The sequence below is a fragment of the Lithobates pipiens genome, unplaced genomic scaffold (genome assembly GCF_037356315.1).
Source record: "Lithobates pipiens isolate NorthernLeopardFrog02 unplaced genomic scaffold, aLitPip1_a1.2 Scaffold_1, whole genome shotgun sequence".
NCBI classification, from domain to species: domain Eukaryota; kingdom Metazoa; phylum Chordata; class Amphibia; order Anura; family Ranidae; genus Lithobates; species Lithobates pipiens.
Window position 1 is genome coordinate 81182430 of NW_027507685.1, and position 27833 is coordinate 81210262.

Here is a 27833-nt window from a genome sequence, read left to right on the forward strand (position 1 = left end):
GAAACAGAGTGGAGTCCCAACTAACTTCATATAGACCACTTTTTAAATAAAGCCGTTACATACCTGGTGAGTGTGTAGTGATTTCACCGGTCACGGATTTAAGCTGGTTGGATTGATGGACTTATTTTTACAAGCTTATAGAGAGTTTACACTAATGGGAAGTGTTACACACGACCGGACTTTCCGGCAGAAAAGGTCAGATGCAATCATTTCATCTGATATGCCGATTGTGTGTGGGCTTCAACTGAATTTTTTTTTTTCAAAAATTCTGACGGACCTAGAAATAGAACGTTTTAAATCTTTCTGACGGAATCAATTCCTAACGGGAAAACCATTCATCTGTATGCTATTCTGATGGACCAAAAATAACGCAAGGGCAGCTACTGGCTACTGGACTTCCTTTTCAAGCCCCGTCATACGTCATCACGTTCTAAATGAACGGACTTTGGTATGATCGTGTGTAGGCAAGTCCGTTTCAGCGGAACTCCTCGGAACTCCGTCGGAAAGACCGCCAGAGTTTATTCTTTCGGGAAGTCCGGTCGTGTGTACGCAGCATTACTCACTTGTTTTCAATTTTAATTAAAGTATACCATTGGTTTATTTTATATACTATTGAGATTATAGCAGTTGTTTGTATTTGATCATACGCAATCATATGTGCATTATTTTGTTGTTTTTTAATTATTTATTTTTTAGATGATCGCATTTAATTAACACTAGCGCCACCTTCCTTTCACATTCAATGTATTATCGAGGTTTGTAAATGTAATTGGTTCACACAGTCATTGCACATCCTTTGTGGCTATTGAGGAACACGGTTTATTTAAACTACATGCCCTGAGTTCAGATGTAAGGTATAAGGAAATTCTGTGTATTTTAAGTTCACTCTGATTTGTAATGCAAATCAGCCTAGAGTATTGGGATGACACAGGCGAAAAGAGCTCTACATTATATCCCACAACTGGGAAGCATGTCGCTGACTTACACATCAATCCTCTCCTGCTTTGTGTTGCTAGGTAAGCAAACCAAAATATATATTGTATATAAAGGTATTATTTCACATGAGTGTTGAAATCAATCCAGCACTCACAATTTATGTATTGTTTTGTAAATGCAGAGATAACCACAAGCCAATGGATGTTTTATGTACTGTATATGACCCTTGGCTGGTGGCTTTATCAGCATCAATGCAAGAAAAGCTTGGAATAACAGAGATATTGTAGAATAGATCATTCAACATTATCTGTCTTCATGTGATGTAGATTATAGTTCCTCTGTGGATCTGTGTACTGTGGGAAAGATATATCCCTGCTGTTCCTCTGTACACGAGATAATGGAGTTCTTGAAAAGGAACAGATGAAGAGGGTAGCGCCGGTGTCATGTCACATTTGGCTACCCTTCACATTTTGCGACCCACTGGAGTGAGCATGCGAGGCGACGCCATTTGCGTTCCAGCACAGGGCCCTTTGCAGGCTCGTTTCGCTCACCACGCTTCGGGCACGGCCTCACTTCGCTCACCACGCTTCGGGCACGGCCTTGCTTCACTCAGCATTATTATAATCTAACCCTATGTCCACTTGGATGGTGGGGCTTGAACCTGGACTCAGGGGCGGAAAGCATATGGCGGCGTCGTGCATGCATAGTCCAGCGGGTAGTGAAATGTGATGGGTCCCCATATGTGACGAAACACCACGTATACATTGGCCGAAAATCGGCCAAAAACGGTTGGTTCGGTAGAAACCAGCCAACTTTGTGCCCAAGTATACAGCTTCCTGTCTGACAGTAGTTGGTTGCACGAAAATCTGGAAAACCAGCATCCAATGACCGGTGTGCCCTGGCCGGAGGGGGTCCTCCTGTCAGAACACACTAGTACAGCAGGGGAGAATGTTATACTGACATCACTTGTGTTAAGCCAGCCATAGACGATTCAAAGCCTGCTAAACCAGCCAAGATTCGAACAATGTATGGGCAGGCTGAATGTACCCAAGTTGATCAATCAACTTGGGTACAACCATCCTGCCGTATTTTACATGTGATTATCACTAGTGGCAATAATGACTGTCTTCTCCAGCGACAACGACTTTCCCTGTTACCCAAACATCAACAAACCCCGCCTCCTTCCGCCAAGGGAACACAATGGCTCGGCAGAAGAGAATCCTGTGTCAACACTGTCTTTGTTCATGGGGAAATTGGGCAAATTTTATTTCCTGTAACTCTTGGAAAGAAAGGCAAGAAATTTGCTACATCTATGGCTGTGTCACGTACCTTAAGGCAGAGCCCGGAATGCAGGGAGCGGCCTCTCGTAGACCTCTGACTCGGGAGGCCCTGGTAATGACAGGGGCTCGGGAGCACAGAGGAGCACAAGTGCCTGACTGGATGGTTGATGTAGGAAGCAGCAGACCGTTGATGGTGGAGGTGTCCTGTAGTCCAGCAGCGGAATGCAGGTGATGGTAAGGTACAGCAGACAGCGGGAGGATTCCTGTAGTCCGACAGCAGATTGCAAGTGATCGCAGGATACAACGGACAACGGGAGGAGTTCTGTAGTCCAACAGCGGGTGCAGGTGCAAACAGGATATAGTGGGTAGTGGAAAGAGTCCTGTAGTCCGCAGCAAGAGGTAAGAGGCAACAGGGCACAGAGGAGGCAACAGCCGGGTACGGTGGTGGACTGGGAGGTGTCCCGTAGTCCAGCAGCGGTAAACAGGCAACTGGCAGGTAACGGATAGTACAACGGTCCAGGTCAGGCACAGGCGAGCAGATCAGGTACAGAAATGAAATCCAGAAGAGTAGTCGGGTACAAAGCCAAAAGTCGGGGGCAGGCAGCAAACAGCGAAGTCAGGAACAAGCCGGGTTCAATACGGATCAGGATACGGATTCAGATTCAGGTTCAGATACAGGATACCAGAGTACACAGGAATGCTGTTGATCGGGCAGCAAAGCAGTAAAGCAAGGATCCACTTTAAATAGCGCTATTGGCGCCAATTGCGTCAAACGGCCGCACGCGCGCACCGCCGACCGCGATAACGCTCTTCTTACTGCACAGAAGATCTTCTGCGTCTTACGCCGCTCGGATGCCGGTGAGAAGGATCTTCCTGACATTGCCCCCTTCCAATGGGCAGCCTATGGATGCCCAACTGGGACATCTTACCTGGGTGAGATCTCTTGAAGGCCAGAACCAACCTCTTGGCGTGGATACCAGTCTCTGGTTCCCAGGAGTTCTCTTCTGGCCCATATCCCTTCCACTTCACCAGATATTGGACTTGGTTGCATCTCTTTCTGCAATCTAAAATTGCTTCAACCTTGAATTCTTCCTCACCATTAATAAGCACAGGTTCAGGGGGACCAATGTTCCGATCGGTGAAGGGATCCTGGATTGAGGGTTTTAGAAGGGCCACATGGAACACTGGGTGGATACGAAACGACTCAGGTAGTTTTAGTTCATAGGCCACATTATTAATTTTCCTGGTTACTGGGAAGGGACCCACAAATCTTGGGCCCAGTTTTCTGGATGGGCATGCCAATTTCAAATTCAGGGTAGACAGCCAGACTAAATCCCCGGGTTTTAGATCGAGCTACCCTCTCCTCTTTTTGTCAAAAACCGCCTTGTTGCGTTCTTGGGTCCTTGCCATCGTCTCTTGAAGCAGCTTGTTATTGGTGCAGAAAAAGTTCAAAGTTTCTTGAGCCGCCGGAACCGTACATTCTGGAATATTGTTTGATAAGAACAGAGGGTGAAAACCATAGTTCGCAAAAAAGGGAGATTGATTCGTTGCAGAATGAATGGAGTTGTTGTAGGCGAACTCGGCAAGTGGTAAAAGGGATACCCAATCGTCTTGCGAAAAGGAAGAATAACATTGCAAATATCGCTCGAGGGTCTGGTTTGTTCGTTCGGTCTGTCCATTGGTCTGGGGGCGGTAGGCAGAAGAGAACGAAAGGTCAATCTTCAGGGACTCACACAAAGCTCTCCAAAATTTCGATGTAAATTGCACCCCATGATTGGAAACAATGTTTGCAGGTATACCGTGGAGCCTTACTATTTCCTTAATGAAGATCCTTGCGGTCTCAGGGGCAGAAGGTGTACCCTTCATGGGCAGAAAGTGAGCCATCTTGGAGAATCTGTCAACCCCCACAAAGATAGTGGTGTGGCCTTCTGACGGTGGTAATTCAACAATAAAGTCCATGGAAATCATTTTCCAAGGCCTTTCCAGAATAGGGAGTGGTTTCAGCAACCCCCAGGCTTTGGTCTTGCTACCCTTGTTCTGGGTACAGGTGATGCAGGATTCAACATAAAGCTTGCAATCTCTTAGCAGCTGAGGCCACCAGAAGGTGCGTTGGAGGAGTTCGGCGGTCTTGTGTACCCCAAAATGGCCGGCCAGTTTGTGGTCGTGGCAAGATTTAAGAACAGCAACCCGTAGTTGTTGAGGCACGTAGATCTTATTTTCATGCCACAGCAAATCATTGCTGGAGTGTAGGGTGGTGTTTGATGGGTGCGAAGCCGATGATGAGGCCTGCTTGAGTTGGGACAATAGATCTTCCTGGAGCATAAGGAAGTTTCCGGGTGCAAGGATGGTATCTGTTAGTTGAAAGACTTCGGGTTTGCTGAACATCCGAGACAGTGCGTCGGGTTTGGTGTTTTTTGACCCGGGCCTATAGGTAATGTGGAAGGAAAATCTTGTAAAAAAAAGTGCCCATCTGGCCTGACGCGGCTTCAGCCTCTTAGCAGTCTTCAAGTATTCTAAGTTCTTGTGGTCAGTGTATACCAGAATGGGATGAGCTGCTCCCTCCAGAAGATAGCGCCATTCTTCAAGTGCAGCTTTGATAGCGAGTAGCTCCCTGTCCCCGACGTCATAATTCCTCTCCGCTTCAGACAATTTGCGCGAGAAGAACGCCACCGGATGCAATAAGGCCTTGGGGCCCTGTCTCTGAGAGAGAACTGCCCCCACTGCAATCTCGGATGCATCCACCTCTAAGATATAGGGTAGCGCAGAATTAGGGTGCTTCAAGACAGATGCTGACACAAATTGTTCTTTAAGGGAGGTGAACGCAGCCTGAGCCTCCGGAGTCCACTGGAACTTGATTCCCTGTCTGGTCAATCTTGTGATCGGGGCGATGATAGTAGAGAAACCCTTGATGAACTTGCGATAAAAATTTGCAAACCCCACAAAACGTTGGATTCCTCTCTTATCTGTAGGAGCTGGCCAATCCAGGATGGCGGAAACTTTTTGTGGATCCATCTTGATTCCATCCACTGAAATAATCAGCCCCAGAAACTGAATGCTGCGACGTTCAAACTCGCACTTCTCAGGTTTCGCGTACAAGCCGTGTTGACGAAGCCGAGTAAGAACCTTTTTAACGTGTTCCCTGTGAACGGGCAGAGAGGGGGAGAAGATCAAGATGTCGTCCAGATATACTATGACAAACAGGTCGAGATAGTCTCTGAAAATATCATTCACAAAATGCTGGAAGGTCGCAGGAGCGTTACATAGCCCAAAGGGCATTACGAGATATTCAAAGTGTCCAAAGCGGGTGCGGAAGGCAGTCTTCCATTCGCCCCCACTTCGGATACGGACCAAATTATAGGCTCCGCGAAGATCCAGTTTTGTGAAGATAACGGCTGATCCGAGTCGCTGAAATAATTCGGGCACCAAAGGCAATGGGTACCGGTTTTTGACTGTAACTTTATTTAAGTCCCAATAGTCGACACAAGGGCGCAGGGAATGGTCCTTCTTTTCTACAAAAAAGATTCCTGCTCCTGCTGGGGAAGTAGAAGGGCGTATGAACCCCTTTTTCAGATTGTCATCAATGTAAGTCCTGAGAGTCTCCAATTCCACTTCCGTTAAGGGGAAAATCCTCCCAAAAGGGATCTCAGCTCCGGGGAGGATCTCAATCGGACAATCATAGGGTCTATGAGGGGGAAGCGTTTCCGTCCCCTTCTTGCTGAACACGTCCAAGAAACTATGGTAGGCCTCTGGAACACACTGGCGAGTTTCAACGTCGATCTCCATACACATTAAATGGGGCGAGACCTTAATTGCTTCTTGCAGGCAGTGCTGACGGCAATAGGGAGAAGAAAAGTTAATGTTCCCGGTGGACCAGTCAATTTGCGGGTGCCGAAGCCAGGGCATGCCCAGTATAATAGGGAAAAGGGGAGACTCAATAATGTCCAGGCAGAGTAGTTCCTGATGGTTACCGGAAATAGTGGCAGTCAAAGGAAGCGTCTCTTGTGTCACCAGCCCGGATTTGATAGCCGATCCGTCGGCAAGGTGTACAGTCAATCCCTTCGCCCTGGGCCGTAGGGGAACTCGGAATTTTCGGGCAAAAGACAAGTCCATGAACCCACTGCACGCTCCTGAATCAATTATCGCGGTGACTTGAGTATTCCCTCCTGGAAGCTGAAGAGAAACGGGAATAGCCAGGTGAGTGGCATTACTAAGCACAGCAGGTAAAACAGTAGTAGACAAAGAAGAGTGCTTACGGAGTTTGTCAGGACAGGATCTCACGTAGTGTCCGGACTCCCCACAGTAAAGACACAGATTGTTGAGCTGCCGGCGTTGTCGTTCTTCGGTAGTGAGAGTTGGTCTAAGTAAGCCCAGTTGCATGGGTTCAGGAGCGTCAGCTGCGGAATGTGCAGGAGGGTTGGGAACACGGGGTAACATCCAGAATGGTCGGGAAGGACCGGTAGTGCGTTCTGCTCTCTGTTCTCTCAGGCGTCTGTCAATCTGGATGGACAGATTAATAAGGGCTTCAAGCGTTGCTGGAATACCGACCCGGGCTAATTCATCCTTTAAGGGTTCAGAGAGTCCCATGCGAAACTGATAACGTAGAGCGGCACCGTTCCAGGTAGTATCTGAACTCCAGCGCCGGAATTCGGATGCATAGTGCTCTGCCGCTCTAGGGCCTTGTTGAAGAGAATATAACGCTGCTTCCGCAGTGGCCGCTTGTTGTGGATCCTCATAGAGCAAACCCATTGCTTGGAAGAAAGTATTCAGGTTGTTAAGGCATGTGTCCTTTTGCTCCAAGAGGCGGTGGGCCCATGCCTGGGGCTCACCCAGTAGGAGGGAGATGACAAAACCCACCTTAGTGGATTCAAGGGAGAAAGTTCTGGGTTGGAGTGCAAAAAATAGTTCACAGGCATTGTGGAAAGCCCTATACTTGCTGCGATTTCCCGAAAACCTCTCCGGAGTTGGGACTTTAGGCTCAGGGGGCATCATAACCACTGATGGTGCAGAAGAAGATCCCGGCACGGTAGGGCCTGTGGTAGATAAGACCTGGACACGCTCTTCCAACCGGGAATAGCCCTCTTGTAGGGATTTAACAGCCTGGGTAAGTCCAGCAAGATGATGGCATAAATCATTCATAGCAGAATCTCCCTGCGTGGGCTCAGACATGGCTGCCCGATACTGTCACGAACCTTAAGGCAGAGCCCAGAATGCAGCGAGCGACCTCTCGTAGACCTCTGACTCTGGAGGCCCTGGTAGTGATGACAGGGGCTCAGGAGCACAGAGGAGCACAAGTGCCTGACTGGATGGTTGATGTAGGAAGCAGCAGACCGTTGATGGTGGAGGTGTCCTGTAGTCCAGCAGCGGAATGCAGGTGATGGTAAGGTACAGCAGACAGCGGGAGGATTCCTGTAGTCCGACAGCAGATTGCAAGTGATCGCAGGATACAACGGACAACGGGAGGAGTTCTGTAGTCCAACAGCGGGTGCAGGTGCAAACAGGATATAGTGGGTAGTGGAAAGAGTCCTGTAGTCCGCAGCAAGAGGTAAGAGGCAACAGGGCACAGAGGAGGCAACAGCCGGGTACGGTGGTGGACTAGGAGGTGTCCTGTAGTCCAGCAGCGGTAAACAGGCAACTGGCAGGTAACGTATAGTACAACGGTCCAGGTCAGGCACAGGCGAGCAGATCAGGTACAGAAACGAAATCCAGAAGAGTAGTCGGGTACAAAGCCAAAAGTCGGGGGCAGGCAGCAAACAGCGAAGTCAGGAACAAGCCGGATTCAATACGGATCAGGATACGGATTCAGATTCAGGTTCAGATACAGGATACCAGAGTACACAGGAACGCTGTTGATCGGGCAGCAAAGCAGTAAAGCAAGGATCCACTTTAAATAGCGCTATTGGCGCCAATTGCGTCAAACGGCCGCACGCGCGCACCGCCGACCGCGATAACGCTCTTCTTACCGCACAGAAGATCTTCTGCGTCTTAAGCCGCTCGGATGCCGGTGAGAAGGATCTTTCTGACAGGCTGGTTTTAGTAGTCAGTTTTTTGCTTAGTCCGCTGGGTTGAATATTGTGTACCCGGCTTAGGGTAGCAAGGGAACAAGTACACATCATCTAAAAACTGTTACTTACATACCCTTTTTTATTATCCTCCCAGAATCACCTGAATCTGGGCTCTGTATGCAAATAGTGACTTTTTAAACTCAGGAAGTCATAGCTGTGCCCCACCCACTTGTTGGTCAGAGAGGCTTGGAAAGGATATGGCAGAGCTCGGGCCCAACATCATTGCAGAGAACTAGCAATGCAGCGGGTTTTAAAGCTAGCTCTCCTCCCTTTTGTCCCCACTTTATACCCTTGCTATTGTCTTCTGATACTGATGCTAAGCAGAGCAATGCCTATTACATAACCCAGAGCAGGTTTGGACAGGGAACCAATACTGGCTTGGTTAAAGTGATATTAGGCACTTTCAGCGGCTGATTTAAAGTGTTTGATAACTTAAAGAAAAATACAAATCCTGTTCCTTTAAAGCAGATTAAACAGCAGAGTGCTTGTGCTGACTAACTTGTCCCCATCTAAACTGTAATAAACCTGTCTGATCCTGCCACTTCCTGTATTCCCCTCTCTGTGCTGACCACGATAATTAGGACTGCTGAGCCCTGAATACCATGGTCAGTGTACGCCCCTCCGTCATCCGCAGCTCTCCTCTGTCCCCCTGCCTGTCAGCTTCGTGTTCTGTGTCCCCCGTTGCTATTAGTAGAAATCACATTTTATAAATGATCACTGCCAGCCCCTCTATTATAGTTAGGTATAGCACACCGTATAAGTCTTTTATAAAAACGAGGCATGTAAATACCGTTTTAGAGCGATCTTCAGGCTGGTCACATGACTCTCAGCCGGTGTCCAGGGCTACTGCAAGATGGGCTGAGCGCTCATGAACTCCCCAGCTAACGTCAGAGGGAGATCTCTGTCCCTCCTGCTGTATCAATGTACCGGAGATGTAAAGGAGCTGCGAGTCACATGACCGGCCTAAAGATCGCTCTAAAAAGGTATTACATGCCTCTTTTTATAAAAGATTTATAGTGTGGTATGCCTATCTATAATAGAGCGGCTGGCAGTGCATTACATATTTAGGTTCACTAACACTTTAATTACTGAGCATATGCCTTTTTATTTTTTAATCCTTGCCTATGTTTCAGTGTAAGCTGGTGCCATGACTGTTGTGCTGCATCTCCTGTTTCAGGATGGCTCTTTCCTCTTGCAGCATCCTAGGGAGCCATCGCAATATCAGAACTAGTATTATGTCTCGCTACGCTGTGTGCATCAATAGAAACACACAGCCTACTAACCTAGGATAGCAAGGCACTCCCCAGCTCTACCACCTCCTCCTCCCTTCTCCAAGCTAACAGACTGGCTGGAGACTGCGTTGTGCAATGTTAATGCTTTCTTGTGAAGACCGTAAGTTCAGGGAAGCAGCACTGAGACAGCAGGAGCCAGCAGCTTTAAAAGTTGTAAACTATAAGTGCATATTAATGAAGATATAAAAAAGTTAAAATTTGTTTACTTTATTGTGCTTAGTGTGTTAAACTAAAAAACCCAGGAGGGTTTAACCACTTGCCGACCAGCCGCCGTCATTATACTGCGGCAGGTTGGCACAATCCCATGAACCATCGTAGCTATAAGTCAGTCCCTTTAAGTGGGATAGCAGGTTCGCGCCCGCTGCACAGTGGGGATGCCAATGCTTGTGACCAGCGGTCGCGATAACCGCTGGCCAAGACCAATCATGGGCATGAGAGGCAAAACGGGGAACGTGAGTTCTGTGAGGAGAGAGAGATTGTGAGTTCCTACGAGCTAGGAGCCATGATCTGTCATCTCCTTATACCAGCCCAACAGCATTATTATACCAGCCCAACAGCATTATTATACCAGCCCAACAGCATTATTATACCAGCTCAACAGCATTATTATACCAGCCCAACAGCATTATTATACCAGCCCAACAGCATTATTATACCAGCCCAACAGCATTATTATACCAGCCCAACAGCATTATTATACCAGCCCAACAGCATTATTATACCAGCCCAAAAGCATTATTATACCAGCCCCACAGCATTATTATACCAGCCCCACAGCATTATTATACCAGCCCAACAGCATTATTATACCAGCCCAACAGCATTATTATACCAGCCCAACAGCATTATTATACCAGCCTCACAGCATTATTATACCAGCCCAACAGCATTATTATACCAGCCCAACAGCATTATTATATCAGCCCAACAGCATTATTATACCAGCCCAACAGCACCATTATACCAGCCCAACAGCATCATTATACCAGCCCAACAGCATCATTATACCAGCCCAACAGCATTATTATACCAGCCCAACAGCATTATTATACCAGCCCAACAGCTTTATTATACCAGCCCAACAGCTTTATTATACCAGCCCAACAGCATTAGTATACCAGCCCAACAGCATTATTATACCAGCCCAACAGCATTATTATACCAGCCCCACAGCATTATTATACCAGCCTCACAGCATTATTATACCAGCCTCACAGCATTATTATACCAGCCCAACAGCATTATTATACCAGCTCAACAGCATTATTATACCAGCCCAACAGCATTATTATACCAGCCCAACAGCATTATTATACCAGCCCAACAGCATTATTATACCAGCCCAACAGCTTTATTATACCAGCCCAACAGCATTAGTATACCAGCCCAACAGCATTAGTATACCAGCCCAACAGCATTATTATACCAGCCCAACAGCATTATTATACCAGCTCAACAGCATTATTATACCAGCCCAACAGCATTATTATACCAGCCCAACAGCATTATTATACCAGCCCAACAGCATTATTATACCAGCCCAACAGCATTATTATACCAGCCCAACAGCATTATTATACCAGCCCAACAGCTTTATTATACCAGCCCAACAGCATTAGTATACCAGCCCAACAGCATTATTATACCAGCCCCACAGCATTATTATACCAGCCTCACAGCATTATTATACCAGCCTCACAGCATTATTATACCAGCCCAACAGCATTATTATACCAGCCCAACAGCATTATTATACCAGCCCAACAGCATTATTATACCAGCCCAACAGCATTATTATACCAGCCCAACAGCTTTATTATACCAGCCCAACAGCTTTATTATACCAGCCCAACAGCATTAGTATACCAGCCCAACAGCATTATTATACCAGCCCCACAGCATTATTATACCAGCCTCACAGCATTATTATACCAGCCTCACAGCATTATTATACCAGCCCAACAGCATTATTATACCAGCCCAACAGCATTATTATACCAGCCCAACAGCATTATTATACCAGCCCAACAGCATAACGGCATTGTTTTCTTGTTCATGAAAGGAAAACCATACATTTTACCAGTTAATAGTGGTAAGTGATCAATCATCAAGGGGGACCCCAGGAACTCAGAACGTGGGGGGGGACCACCTTCTGCAGAAAGAATACTCGAAGGTAAGGGGGGTGGGTTACTAATATAAGGAGGAAACCCTTTATATCAGTGCCCCTTACATTATCGTATTCACCCCCCCCCCCCCGTCTGGCCTGGCGGTGCTTTCACTGACCTCCTCTCAGGTGCACTGTGCAGGGCTCAGTCAGTCGACTCCAGCTTGGTGGCTCTGGTTTTATCCTATAGTCTCCTGTCCACAGTCCACACAAGTCTGACTTCTCCCATGACCCCCATCCCAGCGGCGCTCCCACTCTTGACTCCCTCAGAGACTGCAGACATGCTACAGGAGATGGACAGAGACTGCAGACTTGATGCAAGAGCTCAATGCAGCCTCACCAGTGCCCACCAAATGCAGCCTCACTGTGCCCACCAAATGCAGCCTAACTGTGCCCATCATTGCAGCCCCTCCTGTGCCCACCAAATTCAGCCTCACTGTGCCCACCAAATGCAGCCTCACTGTGCCCATCAAACGCAGCCTCACTGTGCCCACCAAATGCAGCTTTACTGTGCCCATCATTGCAGCCCCTCCTGTGCCCCATGTCCCAGTCTGCAGTCCCTGTCTGTGGGAAGGTGTGTTGTTGATGCTTGGTACGGTACCTTGCATGCCAGCAGGATATCCATGATGGGCAGCAGCAGGCAGGGTCTGTTCTAGTTTTGGATGGGGACGGTGCTCCTTCCAGAGAATCTGTCTGCTGTGGGATGGAGTGGTCCCTGGCCACCTGCACCTTCAGCCATCCTCATTTTCCGGCCCCAATCAGCCTGTCCTCTGGTCCTGGGGAAGTGGAGAGCACTGGGTGGGAGTTGGAGAGAAGGGGGAGCGTACTGGCGGGGTTGGAGAACACATGGGTGGGGGCAAAGAGCGAGGGGGAGTGGAGATCACAGGGGTGGGGAGCAGAGAGCGCTGGGGGGCCAATAAGAACAAGGGTAGAGAGCACGGTAGGCTGAGAGCACTGGGGGGGCTAAGAGTGTGGGGCGGTGAAGAGCACTGGGAGGGCAGAAAAACAGGGGTGGAGAGCATGGGGGCTGGAGAGTACTGGGGGGGTACAAAGAGCCGGGGGGAGTGGAGAGCACCAGTGGGGGCCAGAAAGAACAGGGGTGGAAAGCACTGGGGACTGGAGAGCACTATGGGGGAGTGGAGAGCACTGGTAGGGTTGGAGAGCACATGGGTGGGGGCAAAATGCAGGGGTGGAGAGCACGGAGGGTAGAGAGCACTGGGGGGGGGCTGGAGAGCACCAGGGGGGCAGAAAGGACAGGGGTGGGGAGAATGGGGGGCTGTAGAGCACTGGGGTGGGGGCTGGAGAGTGATGGGGAGAGCTGAAGAGCACTGGGGGGGAAAGAACAGGGAGGAGAGCAGTGGGGGGGAGTGGAGAGCATAGGGGGAGAAAGAACAGGAGGGGGGAGAACAGAGGGGAGAGCACTGGAGGGTGTGGAGAGCACGGGGGGGGGGGGAGCACTGGGGAGGAGAACAGTGGGAGAGCACTGTGGGGGGAGAGCACTGTGGGGGGAGAGCACTGGGGGGGAACAGGGGGGGAACGGGGGAGAGCACTGGGATGGTGGCTAGAGAAGGATGGGGGGAGCTGGAGAGCAGGGGGGGCAGGAGAGTGTGGTGGTGGAGGAGAGCACGGGGGGCAGGAGAGTGTAGTGCGGTGAAGAGCACTGGGGGAGCAGAAAAACAGGGGTGGAGAGCACAGGGACTGGAGAGTACTGGGGGGGTACAAAGAGCAGGGGGGAGTGGAGAGCACCAGTGGGGGCAAGAAAGAACAGGGGTGGAAAGCACTGGGGACTGGAGAGCACTGGTAGGGTTGGAGAGCACATGGGTGGGGGCAGAATGTATGGGGAGTGGAGAGTGCTGGGGGGAGCCAAAAATAACAGGGGTGGAGAGCACTGGGGGGGGGGGGGGTGGAGAGCACCAGGGGGGGCAGAAAGAACAGGGGTGGAGAGAATTGGGGGGGCTGGAGAGCACTGGGGTGGGGGCTGGAGAGTGATGGGGAGAGCTGAAGAGCACTGGGGGGGAAGCACTGGGGGGAGTGGAAAGAAGAGGGGGGAGAAAGAACAGGGGGAGAGCACTGGAGGGAGCGTGGAGAGCACTGGGGGGAAGAACAGGGGGAGAGCACGGAGGGGAGAGGACTGGGGGGGCGGAGAGTGCTGTGGGGGGCGGGGGGAGCACTGGGGGAAGTGGAGAGCATTGGGCGTGGGGAACAAGGGGAGTGAGCACTGGGGGGACAGGGGGGGAGCACTGGGATGGTGGCTAGAGAAGGATGGGGATAGCTGGAGAGTTGGGGGGGCAGCAAGAACAGGGGAGGAGAAAACTATGAGGGGGCAGGAGAGTGTGGTGGGTGAGAGAGGGGGAGGCAGGAGAGTGTGGTGGTGGAGGAGAGCACTGGGGGGGCAGGAGAGTGTGGTGGTGGAGAGCACTGGGGGGGGGCAGGAGAGTGTAGTGGTGGAGGAGAGCACGGGTGGGTAGGAGAGTGTGGTGGTGGAGAGCACTGGGGGGGCAAGAGAGTGTAGTGGTGGAGGAGAGCACTGGGGGGGGGGCAGGAGAGTGTAGTGGTGGAGGAGAGCACTGGGGGGGGGCAGGAGAGTGTGGTGGTGGAGGAGAGCACTGGGGGGGGGGCAGGAGAGTGTGGTGCGGTGAAGAGCACTGGGGGAGCAGAAAAACAGGGGTGGAGAGCACAGGGACTGGAGAGTACTGGGGGGGTACAAAGAGCAGGGGGGAGTGGAGAGCACCAGTGGGGGCAAGAAAGAACAGGGGTGGAAAGCACTGGGTACTGGAGAGCACTGGTAGGGTTGGAGAGCACATGGGTGGGGGCAGAATGTATGGGGAGTGGAGAGTGCTGGGGGGGAGCCAAAAATAACAGGGGTGGAGAGCACTGGGGGGGGGGGGGGGCTGGAGAGCACCAGGGGGGGCAGAAAGAACAGGGGTGGGGAGAATGCGGGGGCTGGAGAGCACTGGGGTGGGGGCTGGAGAGTGATGGGGAGAGCTGAAGAGCACTGGGGGGGGGGGGAAGCACTGGGGGGAGTGGAAAGAGGGGGGGAGAAAGAACAGGGGGAGAGCACTGGAGGGCGTGGAGAGCACTGGGGGGGGGGGGAGAACAGGGGGAGAGCACGGAGGGGGGAGGACTGGGGGGGAGAGTGCTGTGGGGGGGGGGGGGGCGGGGGGAGCACTGGGGGAAGTGGAGAGCATTGGGCGTGGGGAACAGGGGGGTGAGCACTGGGGGGACAGGGGGGGAGCACTGGGATGGTGGCTAGAGAAGGATGGGGAGAGCTGGAGAGTTGGGGGGGCAGCAAGAACAGGGGAGGAGAAAACTATGAGGGGGGCAGGAGAGTGTGGTGGGTGAGAGAGGGGGGAGGCAGGAGAGTGTGGTGGTGGAGGAGAGCACTGGGGGGGCAGGAGAGTGTGGTGGTGGAGAGCACTGGGGGGGGGCAGGAGAGTGTAGTGGTGGAGGAGCGCACGGGGGGCAGGAGAGTGTGGTGGTGGAGAGCACTGGGGGGGGGGGCAGGAGAGTGTAGTGGTGGAGGAGAGCACTGGGGGGGGGGCAGGAGAGTGTGGTGGTGGAGGAGAGCACTGGGGGGGCAGGAGAGTGTGGTGGTGGAGGAGAGCACTGGAGGGGGGGCAGGAGAGTGTAGTGGTGGAGGAGAGCACTGGGGGGGCAGGAGAGTGTGGTGGTGGAGGAGAGCACTGGGGGGGGGGCAGGAGAGTGTGGTGGGGAGGAGAGCACTGGGGGGGGCAGGAGAGTGTGGTGGGGAGGAGAGCACTGGGGGGGGGGCAGGAGAGTGTGGTGGTGGAGGAGAGCACTGGGGGGGCAGGGAGCACAAGGTGAACTGGGGACAGTAATATAAGTTGGATACCCCCCCCCCCCGATCCTCCTATCCAGGCACTGTGGCACATAGGGCGTGCTGTACCTGCAGCATCTCCTTCTCTTGATCATAGTGCTGGATGGCTCTGTGTACTGTGGCCGCTCTGTAACATGGCCCCGCCCCCCTCCAGACCGGCTCATGTGATAGGTGGAACGTTGATTCTCTTTACTATCACACGAGTCGGTTTGAGGGGGCGGGGCCATGTTACAGAGCGGCCGCAGTAAACAGAGCCAGCCAGTGCTCTGATCCATAGGAGTCGGAGAGGGCGGAGGATGCAGCCGCCAGCGGACAAAAAAAGGAAAAAAAAAAAAGTGAAAAAAAATGCAGCACTGCTACGGCAGATACCTTGGGGATTCCAGGGGGGGGCACTTGACCCCCCTTGCCCCCTGCTGCGGACACCCATGAACACAGTTAACCCCTTCCCTGCCAGTGACATTTATACAGTAATCTGTGCATTTTTATAGCACTGATCACTATATAATTGTCAATCGACCCAAAAATGTGTCAAAAGTGTCTGCCATAATGTTGCAGTCCCAATAAAAACCGCAGATTGCTGGCATTACTAGTAAAAAGAAAAAATTATAATAAAAATGCCATAACTCACCTATTTTATAGCCGCTATAACTTTTGCGCAAACCAATCAATATACGCTTTTTGCAATTTTTATTACCAAAAATATGTAGAAGAATAGATATCGGCCTAAACTGAGGAAAAAATGTACTTTAAAAGAAAAATTGGGCTATTACAGCAAAAAGGCCAAACTATTGTGTTTTTTTTTCGAAATTGTTGCTTTTTTTTGTTTATAGCACAAAAAATAAAAATTGCAGAGATGATCAAATCATACAAGCATACAAGTCTTGTGTTACTGGTACTGAGGACGCAAAGGCCAAAAGTAGAGCCTTTTCCCTCTCTCCATGTTAATATTTTTTTGAGCTGCATACTCCTGTGGAAACCACCCCCGCAGTTACAAGACAGTCGGCACAGGGATACATGGCCCCCTTGTGGCCCAGTGTGGAGAATATTGTTCCCTAGTCAGCCATAATTGAGGACCCCCTGGTGGCTAATAACAAGAATGGAGGTTGTTTGCTTTGCTTGATGTGCCTACTTTTCTGCAATTGGAGGTGAGAGTTCTGGGAGCCCTTAGTCTCCCGTGTTTTAGAAGTATCTTTTACCTGCTGTTTTTCTAAAAAAACTTTTTTGAATACTTCTGGCGCCATTGAACAAGATTTTGAGATCTATTATATGGACTTTATTTTTTGCCTGCTTTCTATATATTCAACAGTATATATTATTTTTGTTTAAAGCACGTAGCACTTTATTTATGATTATAGTCGATTTGCGCAGGACCATTTTCTACTTTTATTTTTTTCTGTTTGGTAGTTTTGTGTAACACTATCAGGTCCAGCTGCAGTTTTTAGCACTTTATTGCGATATTTGCACGTGCACTTATTCATCGTATTATTTGTTTAACGTATTTTATTTTATTTGCATACTGATTTCATATATGAGGTATATTATTACCGTTTTTTATTCATTTTTTTCACCTGCAAATAGTAGCGCGAAGGCCTATTTTATTCACTAGAGATGATCAAATGGCAACAAAATAAAGCTCTATTTGTGGGGGGAAAAAGGGATGTCAATTTTGTTTGGGTGCAATGTTGCACGACAGCACAATTGCCAGTTAAAACGATGCAGTGCCGTATCGCAAAAAATGGCCTGGTCATTGAGCAGCTAATTCTTCTGGGGCTGAAGTGGTTAATACGTAAAGATAGCAGGCATTAGAACTAGCATAAGGTCCAGTGTTGGTGGCTTTTGTATGTGTCAAAGCTGCTTCTTTCCCAATGCAAATCCATCGGAATACAAAAACGGCTTGAGTCAGATCAAATGCAGGTCAACTGCAGGCCAAATAAGGGTCAGGAGTAGGTCAACTACTTTTTTGGCTATATTTTTCTTCCAGGTTACAGAAGTGCAATTACCTGTGCTCTCCTATGACCCGATTCTGGGTCAGCTGCTGATCAGGCATCTGGGTGGATCTCGACATTGGTGACCGCATCCTTCCAGAGACTAGAGCGGTTCTTCAATGTCAGCCAACAGCGAGCTTTAGCCCGCTGTTCACTGATTCTAGCGAACAGCGGGCTAAAGCTCGCTGTTGGCTGACATTGAAGAACCACCCTAGTCTCTGGAAGGATACTGTCACTAATGCCGAGATCCACCCAGATGCCTGATCAGCAGCTGGCTCAGCCTCTCAGTTCACGGCTTAAATCCTAAGCAGGCTGCTCCTGGGACCACCCCAGCCCAGTGCTCCAATGAGCATTGGAGGGGCAGAGTAGAGAGATGGTGACTAACAGTTACCACGCTCAGCTCCAAGCAGCCCGAGAACTGAGCAATCTGCAGTCTTGTGATCGCTCAGTTCTCAGCCTTAGAGCCAGCAGGGGACAGCTGCAACATCAAACCAATGCTGCAGCATGGAGGTGAGTATAAATTTTTTTTTTTTCTCTATTCCCCTTAATGTTTGTAATTTCCCCAGAGTGTAAAGCGCTGTAGAAGATTGCCACTATAGAAAGAGTAATTATAATAATAGCAGTATGTATTAATTAATACAATACACATATCAGTAATGGGATGTTTTATTCTGTAATTCACAGGTGTAGACTATGATACCAGAGTGGAGGCTGCAGGTAAGTAAAGCAGTGTGTGCTTATCTGTATGAATATGCAAATTCAAAACACATCTCTTCTATAGAAAGTAAACAGACGTAAAGAGCTTTCTATGTTGTCATAGTAACCATACTTCAACCACCATTACTAAGCAAAGGCGAGCAAATAAAGGATTTGGTTGTAATAGACAACAATCTCATTTAGATCTACCAAAACTAGATAATACGAGGACAGAGCGATAATCGTCATTTGGTTTTAATCAAATCAGGCAGGCCCCTTGCGCTACATAGTTGACGGTAGATATAAAGGAGATTGTATGGCCAGCTAAAGACATATTTTTTTTAATAATCTTTGATAAAAAAAAAAAGGTGATGGTAGCATATATAGTATTTTGTATCTTAAATAAATAAACTGTCTTAAAACTAGAAGGCTTTTCCATTAAAGTGGAGCTCCTGCATTCAAAAACTGCAAGCATGCAGGCTTGCAAAAGGGACATGCAATATCTCTATAAAAGGAACATACTGTACTTGCCTGATCACAGTCTTCTACACTGAGCTACACTTTACATTCTGGCTCCTGTGTGCCGGGATGACTGTATTCTTGCGCACGTGTAAGCCCTTGTACACATGGTCGGACATTCCGACGGAAAATGTCCGATCGGACCGTGTTGTCGGATAATCCGACCGTATGTGGGCTCCATCGGACTGTTTCTGTCGGAATATCCGACTGACAAAGTTTTAGAGCTGGGCTATAAAATTTTCCAACAACATGATCCGATCGGACTTTGTCTGATCGTTTGTAGAGAATTCCGATCGGACAAAGTGCCACGCATGCTCAGATCAAATTACGAGACCAAAGCTATTGGCTACTAGCCTGAACGTAGTCTCGTCATAACGAAATTACGTCATCACGTTCTGAACAATCGGATTTTCCGACAACTTTGTCCAACCGTGTGTATGCAACACCAGTTTCAGACAAAATCCGACAGATTTTGTTGTCGGAATGTCTGATCGTGTGTACAAGGGCTAAGAATGATGTCATCCCACACCAGCCCATGTGTAAGAATGATGTCATCCCACACCAGCCCACGTGTAAGAAGGATGTCATTCCCCACCAGCCCATGTGTAAGAGTGATGTCATCCCACACCAGCCCATGTGTAATGCCGTGTACCCATGACCGGATTTTGACGGACTAGGTCCGACGGTCTTCCCGATGGACTTTCGACTTTTTGACTTTCTGAATGAACGGACTTGGCCACACACAATCACACCAAAGTCTGACGGATTCGACCGTGACGACGTACGACCGGACTAGAATAAGGACGTTCATAGCCAGTAGCCAATAGCTGCCTTAGCGTTGGTTTTTGTCCATCGGACTAGCATACAGACGAACTGATTTTTCGACCGGACTCGAGTCCGTCGGAAAGATTTGCAACATGTTCTAAATCTAAAGTCCGTCTGATTTTTTTTTTTTGACAGCAAATGTCCGATGAAGCCCACACACGATCAAATTGTCTGATGGATTTGTTCTGTCGGACCTTTGCTGTCGAAAAGTCCGGCCATTTGTACACAGCATAAGAGTGGTGTCATCCCACACCATCCCATGTGTAAGAATGTCATCCCACACCAGCCCATGTGTAAAGGTGATGTTATCCCATATCAGCCAATGTTTAAGAGTGATGTCATCCTATGTGTAAAAATTATGTCATCCCACACCAGCCCATGTGTAAGGGTGATGTCATCCCATACCAGCCCATGTGTAAGGGTGATGTCATCCCATACCAGACCATGTGTAATGTCGCATACACACGACCAGACTTTCCTGCAGAAAAGGTCCGACGGCGTTCCAATGGACTTTCGATGGAGTTACAATGGACTTCCGACCGAACAGACTTGCCCACACACGAACGGACCAAAGTCTGTTCGTTTTGAACTTGATGATGTACGACGGGACTAGAAAAGGAAGTTCAATAGACAGTAGCCAATAGCTACCCTTGCGTCGTATTTGGTCTGTTGGACCAGCATACAGATGAAGGTATTCCCAATAGAAATTGATTCCGTCAGACAGATTTGAAACATGTTCTATTTCTAGGTCCGTCTGAATTTTTGAAGAAAAAAAGTCTGATGAAGCCCGCACACGATCGTAATATCTGACAGAATGATTCCGTCGGACCTTTTCTGCCGGAAAGTCCGGTCAAGTGTATGCGGAATTACAGTCATGTCATCCCACACCAGCCAATAAAGACAGCTGCTGCCCGGCAGCTAGCAAAAGCTGGGTAGAAGATGCTGGTGCCAGCGAGGGAAGTTGGACCATCGAGGTCACAAAATGTACTGACAAGTTCTTTCAAAAGTTTAAAATTGAGGACAGGTTCACTTTGAAAGTAAAGATCCTGCCTAACAGACACCAACAAAAATACCTAAATAAATATATTTATTAGTCAGAAAAGACACTTCCTTGTCCCTCTCTGATTTTTAAAAAGCTGACATTTCCTGGAATGGCTAAGTGCCACCAATTGTCATTTTCCTTCCCAGTGAGAATGTCTTTAAGGCCCCTTTCACACTTGTGCGATTTAGAACTGCAAAGTCGCATGACCAGTCATACCCCATGATTTCCAATGAGTACCATTCATATCTTTGCGTCTTCAAGTCACATCGACTTCAAAGTAGTCCCTGCACTACTTTGGTCTGACTTTGATGTGACTTGAGGTCCATAGACCTCAAGATTACACAGGCATTGCTTCAAGTCGCGTCAAAATCGCTGTAAAAATCACGTGACTTTCAAGTCGCACGAGTGTACTACAATATAGAAACTACATCAGTGGCTTTGGAGTGTTTTAAACACACTGTGTAATGCTCATTTCCACATGGGGCGGGATTCATTGCAGTCCACTTGCTCAGCAGTGGATGTCTAGTCTAATTATGCAGAGCATAGAGTCACAACCTGCTCTCCTCTATGGGCAGTTGGATGTAAGCAGACGGCCTGTCCATTTACACCCAACTACCATCTAATCCAATCCACCAGACGGTTGGGGAACGTCTGTTTTTAGCTGTTAGGATCAGATGTAGGCTAGTATAAACTGACACAATCATTTACACCCGCTGCTCCATAGAGGAGACTGTTGGCTCTGATCAGGTCCACCTGTCCATTTTTCAGATCCAGTTGGTGCACTAGTGTGAAAGGGGCCAAAATCTGACAAGCCAACTGTCGGCTGTGAGATGGAAGCAATCTAGCGTCTTTGCAGCCACCGGATCTCTTCCACATGCCATTGTTTTAAAGTGGTTGTAAACCCTTATGCCGCATACACATGACCAGACTTTCTGGCAGAAAAGGTCAGACGGTCTTCCCAATGGACTTTCGACAGAGTTACGACAGACTTCTGAAGGAACGTACTTGCCCACACAAAGTCTGTTCGTTTCGAAAGTGATGACATACGACGGGACTAGAAAAGGATGTTCAATAGCCAGTAGCCAATTGCTGCCCTTGCATCGTATTTGGTCCGTCAGACCAGCATACAGACGATAGGCTTTCCCGATAGGAATTGAGTCCGTCGGACAGATTTGAAACATTCTATTCCATAGTTTCATAGTTAGTTAGGTTGAATAAAGACACCAGTCCATCCAGTTCAACCTGAGTGAGTGTCTACAATTGTCCCTATCCCTGTACATTGTACACTCACATCGGTCTCTACCCTCAAGGAGCTCACAATCCACGGTCCCCATTCATATACTAGGGCCAATTTTTGGACAGAAGCCAATTAACCTACCTGCATGTCTTTGGAGTGTGGGAGGAAACCGGAGTACCCGGAGGAAACCCACGCAGGCACAGGGAGAACATGCAAACTCCAGGCAGGTAGAGTCGTGGTTGGGATTTGAACCAGCGACCCTTCTTACTGCTGGGCGAGAGTGCTAACCACTACACCACTGTGCTGCCCATTCCTAGGTCCGTCTGATTTTTAAAAAGAAAAACGAACGGACTATCCCACACACGATCGGACTATCCGACTGAATGATTCCGTGGGACCTAGTCTGCCGAAAAGTCCGGTCGTGTGTACACGGCATTACATACACCCAGTGAATTAACTGGCCTCAGGTGACACAGAGATGAAACAAATCCTCCTACATAAGTTGTACATGTTTGTCTACAGCCTTCTTTCTCCTACAATCCTACATGCTTTCAAAGAGCTGAAGTTACATCAGTGAGGAGAGCTCTGAGAGTTGATTGGAGGGAAGGGACACCCCCTTTACACAGTACAGGGGCAAAGCTGAGGCTGTCATCCACAAGTTGTGCCCTCCCCTGTCACCATTTTTCTCTTGGTGTCAGCAAACCTAGTGAGAAGTGACTTATGCTTATAGCAGAGTAACAAAGCAGCGGACAGAAATTACACTTACACTTACAGCTCTGGATTGAGACAAGAACACACTATAGAGTAGAGATTTTCAAACTAAGGCCCTCCAGCTGTTGCGGAAGTACATGTCCCATGAGGCATTGTAAAACTCTGACATTCACAGACCTGACTAGGCAATGATGGGAATTGTAGTTCCTGAATAACTGGAGGGCCATAGTTTGAAGACCCCTGATATAGAGCAACATGCTTTGTTCATATTTCATGTCTGAGGTTTACAAACACTTTAAGAATCATTACAATCTACTTGGTGCACAGATTCACTTTAAGCCTACAAGCACTTAGTCAGCTCCAGGGGATGCTGAACACTACATAACAAAGATTCATATTTTTAGAGAAAAAAAATGTAATGATATCACGTTGCATAAGCACAACAGAATGCACAATTGTTTATTTACATACTGTATGTATGAATTAATTTGAATAAAAATACAGCAATGACTGAATACATATTGACGCTCTTTTTCCAGTTGCAAATGTGGCTCTCCGGGGTCTTGCCTTTCAGTCCAGCTCCAATCAAGGCTGGGGGGAAGCTTACCTGGCAATAGATAATAATACCAATCCCAACCTCGTGTATGGGTCCTGCAGCCAGACTACCTATGAGTTCCAGCCATGGTGGACAGTGGACTTGAGACGTTGCTACCTCATTGACAACGTTACGATAACCAACCAGATAAGCGGGCAGCAAAGCCTGCTGCTGGGGGCCGAGATCCATGTTGGCAAAGACATACAAGGCTATGGACTATATAACCCAATGTAAGTAAGGCACAGAGATTGTGCCTAGTTTGTGTTGGATATACTTTAAAGTTTGAGACCACTATAAATAAATGCTACTGATACTACACAATATGAAAATAATAAATAAGCTTGTTTATTAACAAAAGAAAAATATCACAATCAACCAATCACAGCCTCCGTTTTTGTACTTTCAGTGCAGTATGGGAGAATTTGAAACCAATGGGCAACAAAAACTCTTATTAGACATTTATACTGTATGAAGTCCTCTCTGGGGATGATTGCAACCAGATTGCGGGGGCACGATATAACAAGCATTCCACTGACCACACCACTTCTACTATAGTTCTTTTAGCTTGCAGCAATCAGCCCTTGTTTCTTGCCTTACAGCTGTGCTGTCATACCTTCAATGTCCTCGGGAGAGACTAGGTCATTTCCATGTGGGGGAATCTACGGACGTTACATCACAGTGGTCATGCCAAACCTTATTGCCATGCTAACACTGTGCGAGGTTCAGGTTGCGGTTCTGAACATACCAGGTATTACTACATACAGATAAATTGAGTGATGTTCCATAGGTCTATGCTTATGTCTTTTAGAACGTGTGTGTGTGTGTGTGTGTGTGTGTGTGTGTGTGTGTGTACACATACACACTGTAATCATTCATAAAATTATACCCACCACAACCTGTTAAGGCATGGACGCCACTAGATCTCTGAAGGTATGCTGTGGTATCTGGAACTAAGCCGACAGTAGCAGATCCTTTAAGTCCTGTAAGTTGCGAGGTGACATCAAACCAAGCCACCTTCTTCCATTGCTCCATGGTCCAGTTCTGACGCTGCCCATTGTAGGTGCTTTTGGCTGTGGACACGGGTCAGCCTGCACACCCTAACTGGTCTGCAGCTACACAGCCCCATACACAACAAAGTGTGATGCACAGTCACCTTTCTATCAAAACCAGAATTAACTTTTTCAGCAATTCAGGCTACAGTAGCTCTTCTATTTACACAGGCCAGCCTTCACTTCCCACATGCATCAATGAGCTTTAGTTGTCCATGACACTGTCGCTGATTTGCCAGTTTTCCCTTCTTGTATCACTTAGGCCCTGACAACTGCAAACATCCCATAAGAGCTTCAATTTTGGTGTTACTCTAACCCAGTTGTCTAGCCATTACAATTTGGCCCTTCTCAAAGTCACTCAAATCCTTACGATTTTTGTTTTTAACACATCAACTTCAGGGGCAACATGTTCACTTGCTGCCCAATATATCCCACCCACTTTCAGGTGCCACTGCTACAAGATAATCGATGTTGTTTACTTTACCTGTCGCTGGTCACAATGTTAACGCTGATCAGTATTTATTTAAATTAAGATATAGTCTCTTCTCACTATGCTTAACTTGATACATACACTATAAATCAGGGGCCTAAAGCAAAGGGCCAATTTACTGTTCTTTCAGACTTTAGGGGTCTAGACTGTGGCTTGATTAAGCGCCAGAAAGAATAATGCATGAAATGCGTTAGTTTTTTATCCTGTTTTTCCATATTTGATATGTGACTGCATTTGGATTTTATCGACCAATAAAGATGCAATTTCTCTGACGTGCAGCCATCCAGGAACTTCTTTTTATTTTCTACACTGCGCAGTCAGCACCTGAGTGTCTGATCAGGGATATAGGTTTGTGGTGTGTCAGAGGCTGGAGCAGTAAAACCTTTTTGTCTGGACTGTGGCTAGTGGGTGTAGAAAATGTCCCGGCATCAGCTCCTCTTAATTGGTTTTAATGGGAGAAACAGTGCCCCATTGCTGGTGTAAGTAGAGGGAATGGTGCCTCATCATTCTTGTCAGTTGGTGGAATAGTGCCCCAAGGGCCAGATAAAGGCAAACCAAAGGACCCCCGGACCACATTTTGGAGACCACCGCTATAGATATACCAACAACTATGTAAAATAAAAGCCTGTGGAATTGAATAAAAATAATTAAATAGGTTTTTCCTCATGTAACAAAGTTTTGGCAAATTTACAATTGTACAGGGATCATAGAAGCAGATTTCAGTGTGTATAGCCACCCTTAGACAAAGGGGATACATGTTGTGAATAACCACATTGGAATTTGTAATGTTCTCTTTGTGCGGGTCTATGGTCTGTAAACCTAAATATTAATTTTTTTTTTTTAAACAGATCGTCAGCTCGGACTCAAGATCAAGAGCGTGTCTAATGCTGGATCAAACCTTTCAGCAGAGGTTGTGATAACAAAGGTGAGTCAGCTCATCCCACACAATGAGGACCAATCACTTCCAAATGGATGCCACACAGATAATTACATCTCCATCTCATTTCAGTTCAAACAGCAACTTGCAAGCAAAATCAGAACATTAAGCTTGGGGATTGACAATGTTCTGCAGAGAGGTGAGTGTTTGGATCAAGCCTAAAAAGAGAATCAGTCAGCTTTTCACTGAACCAGTTATTGTGGATTCTGGTAGAGCATGACATTTATGTCCTGTCTTCCCTCGGCTGAGGCTTATTGAACACACGAGGCAAGGAACAATTGCTTTGATGGAGACTTAAAGCAAACCTTCACCCCACAAGGAAAGCTCTGCTTTATGCAACTCCCACCACACACCCACAGCGAGTATCTAGTTTTAATAGTTACCCGCTCCCACTTATGCTCGAATCGCCAAAGTTCCCCCTCCCCTTTGCCCACACCCTTCTTGGACCGTTCACAAAGCCCAGACCGACTTGCGCATGCGCACTGGGAAGGCAGCTGCGAAGCTGCAAGGAATAAATATTCCGTTACTTGAAAACCCTAAACTAAAGAAGCAGTCAACCCAGAAGTTCATCATTAATCACAGAGTTGTTTGCTTTGTGAAAAGATCCCTTTAAAAGAAATGATAATGATCGATGCAATGTTCATTTTCTTTGAAGTTAACACCTTTAAATTCTTGTTTTTTTATTATCTACATGCAATTTTTGTTTTACGAATAAATATGTTCATACTCGGCAAAAGATTACTAGAGCACTATGGGTTATCTAAGGTGGTAACACAGCAGAGCTCCTTGCTTTAAGTTACTAATTAAGTGAAACATTAACCTAAGCTCTGTTAACCACTTGCCATCCACCCATGGTACATTTACTGCAGGTGGGTGTGGTAGATACAGGCTTGGCAACATACCTGTTTCCGAATATGCATGTGTGCGCTCCCTGCTGATCTGGGCTGTGATTGGACACAGCAGGAGTTTGACAGTAGGTTTCAGCCAATAATTGTCTCTATACCTGCTAATTGACTGCAGCCAATCATAGCACAGCATTTTGTGTTTACAAACACACACAACTCTGTACACAGACAGCAATCCGTCTGTTCCTTCTCCCTGAAATCAATTGCGGATTAAAACCCTGTTTTTAACACATAATGTTAGACAGGTCAATTTGGTTGTCTGCGAGCTGGTGGTAAGTAGGCTTTGTTTTTTTTTGTTTTTCCCTGGGCATTCTCCAGACTTTGTTGTTACCTGTTTTAGCCTTCCAATGCCACATACTGCAATAGCCAGCTATAGATTAGGGCGGTGGTAAGCTTTTGTTATCACGTGTGTGTGTGTTGGTCCAGCAATGCACCAACACCTTTGCAGCCATTGTGCTATCACTGGGTGTTTGGTGTGCTCCTGTACCTTTTAAGGAGGGGTGGGCTCTCCCTTCAGTCTACCTGCTCTCATTTATCCATCAGAATGCATGTGCCTCCACTGTGGGGATACTCATATTTTAGTGTTAGGACCACAGATACCAGGGTGCCGGGACGTGGCTCTCGCATGCATTTGCAAATGCGTGTGGACTAAACCCCCTGTTTGACCTGGTTAGACAGGTCACTTTGGTTGTCTGCGAGCTGGTGGCAAGTAGGCTTTGTTTTTGTTTTTTTCCTGGGCAATCCCCAGACTTTGTTGTTACCCGTTTTAACCTTCCAATGCCACATACTGCAATATAGAGGAGGGCAGTGACAAGCTTTTGTTATCATGCCTGCCAGATAGAGGCAGATCATAGGGGCACTATAGTTATACATCCCTGTCCAGGACACCACATGATGGGATAATAAAGAAGCAGCGATATCTCACATGAGGTTGCTTCTGGACTCTACGTGCTAGGCCACGATTGGCTCCCATTGCTGCCCTTCCCCACCCATCTCTCCCAGCCTGAGTACTGCTGTGTAGGGGGGGGGGGGGGGGGGGTTAGAAGACATCAAGACAGGTACTATAGTGAATTATAAGATACATTTAATAAATACATAATTTGGCTAAATGATGAGTTTATGTAGCGATATACTTTGCAATAACAAGTCAATCTTTTTACCCTACAGATAACCAGACTTGTATACAGATGAAGACATAACCTGAAAGTCCTGCTGGGCTGAGTAAATTCTTTGCCAATAAAGATAACCAAAACACACTCAACAAAATATA

The 27833-nt window shown here is 47.8% G+C and overlaps 1 protein-coding gene across 1 annotated transcript; it reads left to right on the forward strand.

Moving 5' to 3' along the window:
* The first annotated feature begins 934 nt into the window (after nt 1-934).
* LOC143940184 (fucolectin-like) lies at nt 935-27833 on the forward strand. The gene is made up of 7 exons (XM_077461355.1): nt 935-1016; nt 18242-18274; nt 23127-23412; nt 23782-23930; nt 25570-25646; nt 25731-25797; nt 27731-27833. Exons 1-7 carry the CDS (start codon nt 971-973, stop codon nt 27760-27762), a joined length of 690 nt encoding a protein of 229 aa, XP_077317481.1. The 5' UTR covers nt 935-970; the 3' UTR covers nt 27763-27833.

Excerpts from the sequence above, each read along its gene's own strand:
- LOC143940184 (XM_077461355.1), top strand. The coding sequence starts at position 971 with ATGTCGCTGACTTACACATCAATCCTCTCCTGCTTTGTGTTGCTAG. Across the intron at positions 25,647-25,730 it reads CAGAGGTTGTGATAACAAAG|TTCAAACAGCAACTTGCAAG; the intron begins GTGAGTCAGCTC and ends ATCTCATTTCAG. Across the intron at positions 25,798-27,730 it reads TGACAATGTTCTGCAGAGAG|ATAACCAGACTTGTATACAG; the intron begins GTGAGTGTTTGG and ends TTTACCCTACAG.